Source organism: Mesoplodon densirostris, chromosome 3 (genome assembly GCF_025265405.1).
Source record: "Mesoplodon densirostris isolate mMesDen1 chromosome 3, mMesDen1 primary haplotype, whole genome shotgun sequence".
In the NCBI taxonomy this organism is placed as follows: domain Eukaryota; kingdom Metazoa; phylum Chordata; class Mammalia; order Artiodactyla; family Ziphiidae; genus Mesoplodon; species Mesoplodon densirostris.
The window spans coordinates 143,532,088-143,537,903 of record NC_082663.1 but is presented as its reverse complement, the minus strand read 5'-3'; the positions used below and the strand labels follow the sequence as shown (position 1 = coordinate 143,537,903).

The 5,816-nt window shown below is 51.2% G+C and overlaps 1 protein-coding gene across 1 annotated transcript; it reads right to left on the bottom strand.

Moving 5' to 3' along the window:
- Positions 1–1,001: 1,001 nt before the first annotated feature.
- On the bottom strand, positions 1,002–5,816 carry DAND5 (DAN domain BMP antagonist family member 5). Its single transcript, XM_060092223.1, is given in 5 exon segments — positions 1,002–1,049; positions 1,051–1,153; positions 1,155–1,231; positions 5,492–5,561; positions 5,563–5,816. Coding segments are annotated over 5 exon segments (552 nt in total).

Here is a 5,816-nt window from a genome sequence, read left to right as displayed (position 1 = left end):
GGGGCCTGGCCAGCCCCCGCCCTGAGCTCCGGGGGGCATTTGGAGGCAACCCTGACAGCGCCACATGTCCCCGCGTCTGTGCCAGACGGGCCCATCTGCTAGGGCCCTGGTTCCAGCCGCCCAAAGCCAGGCTGCCCTCGTCCACTGCAGACCCTGAGCCCAGCTGAGGAAGGAGCACTCCTGATGCCCACGCTCCAGCACAGGGCCACCCACTCCCAGGAAACCCCAATTGGAGAAATACACACACACACACACACATACACACACACAACCAAACTTGGCCAACCTTTATGGTTCCTGTAGATGCCACACTGGGCATGGTGCTGTGTGGAGACTGGATGTGGGGGGGTGAGGGACAGGAGGGGCAGCTGGGGGCACGTGTGTCCTGCCTCTGACTCGGGGAGCCCAGGTTTCCCCCAGCAGCTCTGTCTGCCTCCTGGCCTTGGTTTCTCGGGATCGCTAGGACCGTGTCATCACTGTGTCTCCTAGTCTGGGTGGGGCCGTCTATCTTCCCTGCAGCTGGGAGTGTCTTTGACTCATTCTGGGAGAGGAGGTCCAGCTTGGTGGTTAAAAACAGGAACCACCATGCCTTGGGTTCAAATGCCACCTCTGCCATGCACTGCTGTGTGACTCTGAGGGAGTGACTTTGCCTCTTGGGACTCAGGTTTCCTTTTCCGTAAAATGTGATGCTGCTAACCCCTATGTCATGGGGCTGCTCTGAGGATGACATGAGTTAGTACTTAACAAAGACTTAGAGCAGGGCCTGGCAAACAGTGAGTGCTCAATAAATATGCACTTTGACTATGAGTGGTCCACCCCCATGGCTGGGGCTGTGCCTGGTGTCCCTAGGAGCAGGGTGAGGACTCTGGAGACCTGTCTGGCTGTCCCTGCGTCCTTGGTTGCTGGACTGTGTGCATGGTCCAGGTTGGTGTCTTTCTCAGCCTGTCTTCCCCTGTCTCTCCACGGTGCATGCATCTGTGTGTCCATTCGTGATGCTCAGCTCATGCCTTTGGTCTGCACTGACACCCCTCAACCCACACAGTGGACATCCTTCACCTGGCGAAGGGAGGCTGGGCTGCCCGCCCAACACCAGAGGACCACAGGTGCCCAGCGCATGCGAGCGTGCACACAGCTGTTGCAGGGGATGAACGGGGATGTAGAAAGGGGAGCAGTGGCCAAAGCAGAGGTGATTGAGGAGGTAGACAGCCATGCAGCCCAGCCGGGAGAGCATCTGGGGCCAGAGGCAGGGAGATGAGTCAAGGGCAGTGGAATCTGGAACCAGAGACTTCATCCTACCTAGAGAGGCATGAACGCCTGGGTTCAAATTCTGACTCTGCCATCTGCTGGCTGTGTGCCTTGGGGCAACTTACTCAACCTCTCTGGGCGTCAGTTTTCTCACCTGTAAAATCATCAAAGTTCAACCAGGAAAAAAAAGAAAACCACTCTAGGCCTTTTTTTTTTTTTTTTTTTTTTTTTTGTGGTTCGCGGGCCTCTCACTGTTGTGGCCTCTCCCGTAGTGGAGCACAGGCCCCGGACGTGCAGGCTCAGCAGCCATGGCTCACGGGCCTGGCCGCTCCACGGCATGTGGGATCTTCCCAGACCGGGGCACGAACCCATATCCCCTGCATCGTCAGGCGGACTCTCAACCACTGCGCCACCAGGGAAGCCCCTAGGCCTTTTGACAGAGAGAATTAATATAGAGCAGGTCTGCTTTTCCCTAGCAAGAGATGATGGTAAAGATAAGGTGGCCTGGGGGTGGGCACTTGTAGGAAGCTGCTGCCACCTCCAGGGGTGAAGGACAATAGGAAGGGTGGTATTCCAGGATCCCTGGGGGGGACTAAACAGAAAACCCTTAGCTCATTGCCTGGCACACAGTTGGCAGTCAGTAAATGCTAGTTCTTCCTATGATCCCCTCCACCTAAGTGGATCTATCAACTTGCTCCCAGATCATGGCCCTTCTCTGTTTAAACCCTGCAACCCCCATCCGCCCTCCCGCCTCCACATCACCCTGCCCTTCCCCCCATCACTGCCCCAGCCACCCTGGTCTCCTCAATGTTCTTTCTCTCTTTCTTTCTTTTTCATTTATTTATTTATTTATTTTTGATGTGGACCATTTTTTTTAAACATCTTTATTGGAGTATAATTGCTTTACAGTGGTGTGTTAGTTTCTGCTTTAAACAAAGTGAATCAGCTATACATATACATATATCCCCATATCTCCTCCCTCTTGCGTCTCCCTCCCTCCCGTCATCCCTATCCCACCCCTCTAAGTGGTCACAGAGCACCAAGCTGATCTCTCTGTGCTATGCATTTGCTTCCCACTAGCTATCTATTTTACATTTGGTAGTGTATATATGTCCATGCCACTCTCTCACTTCGTCCCCTCCCTGTGTCCTCAAGTCCATTCTCTACGTCTGCGTCTTTATTCCTCGATGTGGACCATTTTTAAAGTCTTTACTGAATTTGTTACAACATTGCTTCTGTTTTATGCTTTGGTTTTTTGGCCCCGAGGCATGTGGGATCTTAGCTCCTTGACCAGGGATCATACCCACACCCCCTGCATTGGAAAGAGAAGTCTTAACCACAGGACTGCCGAGGAAGTCCCCCTTTTTAAATTTTTTGGCCGCACCATGCAGCATGTGGGATCTTAATTCCCCAACTAGGGATCAAACTCGAGCCCCCTGCATTGGAAGCATGGAGTCTTAACCACTGGACCGCCAGGGAAGTCCCTATTCTTTCTTTCTTTTTTTTTTTAATTGAAGTATAATTGATTACAGTGTTGTACTAATTTCTGCTGTATGGCAAAGTGACTCAGTTACACACATATATATATAGTCTTTTTTTATATTCTTTTCTGTTATGGTTTATCCCAGGAGATTGGATATAGTTCTCTGTGCTATACAGTAGGACCTTGTTGTTTATCCATTCTAAATGTAATAGTTTGCATCTACCAACCCCAAATTCCCACTCCATCCTTCCCCCACCCCCCTCCCCCTCAGCAACCACAAGTCTGTTCTCTATGTCTGTGAGTCTGTTTCTGTTTTGTAGATAGGTTCATTTATGCCATATTTTAGATTCCACATATAAGTGATCTCATATGGTATTTGTCTTTCTCTTTCTGACTTTACTTAGCGTGATAATCTCTAGTTGCATCCTTGTGGCTGCAAATGGTATTATTTCATTCTTTTTATGGCTGAGTAGTATTCCATTGTATATATGTACACATCTTCTTTATCCATTCATCTGTTGATGGACATTTATTTTGTTTCCATGTCTTGGCTATTGTGCATAGTGCTGCTATGAACATAGGGGTGCATGTATCTTTTTTTTTTTTTTTTTTTTTTTTTTTCTTTTTGCGGTATGTGGGCCTCTCACTGTTGTGGCCTCTCCCGTTGCGGAGCACAGGCTCCGGATGCGCAGGCCCAGCGGCCATGGCTCACGGGCCCAGCCGCTCCGCGGCATATGGGATCCTCCCAGACCGGGGCACGAACCCGTATCCCCTGCATCGGCAGGCGGACTCTCAACCACTGCGCCACCAGGGAGGCCCGCATGTATCTTTTTGAATAATAGTTTTGTACAGGTATATGGCCTGGACATGTGGGATTGCTGGGTCATATGGTAGTTCTATTCCTCGCTGTTCTTTCAATGCACCAAACTTGTGCCTGCCTCCGGGACGTTGCCCCTGCTGTGCCCTCCACCTGGACTTCTCGTCCATCCACCCTTCCCAGAGCTCATTCCAACTCATCCTTCCTTCCTCAAAAGCACCCCCAAGACAAATTTCACCCTCCTGGTAGTCTTTCTCCTAGCATCCTCATCTCTTTCTCCAGGGTCTCATAGCAATTCATTGTTATGTCTCTTTGGGGGATTGTCAAGGTTCCTCTCTCTCCCAGAATATTCACTACATGAAGGCAGGGACTCTTTCCGTCTTGTTTATGGCTATAGCCCCAAGAGGTGCATCATAACAAAAGCTAACACTTGCCGAGCCCTAACACCCTGCCGAGCCCATGCTGCTCACCTTTGAGGAACTCCCTCCTCCCCACAATGCTGCAAGGCTGGAACCATTAATATCCCCATTTACAGATGAGGAAACTGAGGCTCCAAGAAGTCCCTTGCTTGCCTAAGACTACACAGCTGCCGAGGGGACTGCTAGCCCTTAGAGCATCCCTGTGTCCCCCTGGGACAGTTGCAGCTCTGGGAGAGGGTACACAGCTGGATCCCAGGTCAGGGGTCCCCTCTGCTGTGTGCAGTGTGCACGGCTGTATGGGGCAACTGAGGCAGCTGGTCCAGGGCTGTGCAATACCACCGAGTTGTCTGAATTCAATGAAGGTTTGCTGAATTGATAACAAGCCAAGGGATCTTGGGAACTGACACCCTGGTAGGCATGGTGCCAAGCACTTCGCATGAGTTCTCAACTATTATTAACTCCCTTTTGCAAAGGTGGGACTTGAGGCATAAAGCAGGAAAGCCACTTGCCCTGGGTCACACAGAAATCAGCAGCTGAGGCAGAAGTTGAACGTAGGTACGCCTAGCTCCAAAACCTGGGCCATAAACAATACATGGTATGAATTATCAAAACCTTTACGGAGCACCAACTGAATGCAGCTGTAAGAATGCTTCCCTTACCCCTCTCATTCAGGCTGCCCAATAGCCCTTAGGAGTCAAGTACTACTATTATTCATTCATTCATTCATTCATTCATTCAACAAATACTTACTGAGTGCCCACTGTGTGCCTGGCTCTGCTCTAGAGCAGGGAAGGGGCTACAGAAGTGAACATGACATAAAAATCTCTGCCCTGGTGGAGCAAACATTCTAGTGAGGGAGATAGATGGTAAATGCAACTACAAAATCAATTTCATTTGTTAAGTGATGATGTGAACTACAGCGAGAAATAAAGCAGAAAGGGGGAACATTTTAAAACAACATCTGAGTAAAAACCTGGAGGAGGTGAGAGAAGGAACCATAGAATGTTGAAGGTGGGGAGTGCTAGAGGCAAAGGGAACAGCCAGTGCAAAGGACCTGAGGTAGACATAATATTGGTGTGTCTGGAGAAAAGCAAGATGGCTGGTGCAGCAGGAGGAAAGTGGGTGAGGGGGAGAGTGGGAGGAGGTAAGGGCAGGAGATGACAGGCATTTTGTGCAGGGCCTTGTGGGCCACAGGAAGGACTTGGATGTTCACTCTGAGTGAAGTGGGAGCCATGGAGGGTTCTGAGCAGAGGAGGGATGTGCCCAGACTCGGGTGTTCCCAGATGCCCTCTGGCCACTAGATGGAAAACTAGACTCAGGAGACAGGGTGGCCATAGCAGAAGCTGGGAGACCAAGATGGCAGCACTTGCATTGGCCCAGGTGGGAGATGCTTATGCCCCATTTTACAAGGGAGAAAACTGAAGATCAGAGACATTTAGGTGAAGGATGCAGGATTGACCCCAAATCTGTCTGGTGCCACAGCCTGTGCTCTATCAACACTGAAACCCAGCCCTCTCCTTCCCCTGCTTGAGTGAAGGGCACAGCTTTGCACATCTCCTGGGCTACTTCCTGTGGGTCCAGTGGCAGAGACAGTGATGGCCACATCCTGCCCATGCTGCAGCCTGCCTGTCCCCAGCTGCCCAGCTTTCTGCAGGCCCAAGAAGGCCTTCCAGCTGCCAAGGGCAAAGGGTGGCACTGGGAAAGCTGGGGCCCATTGACCCAGAGACTGGGTCTCATTGGCAGCAGCCTGGAGCTGAGCTGGGAGGCCTCGGGGTCCAGGCCTCCCTGAGCCTGTGGGTAGCCAGGCCCCACTGAGCAGGCTCAAGAGAGTGGTCAGCTGGCTGAGGATCAT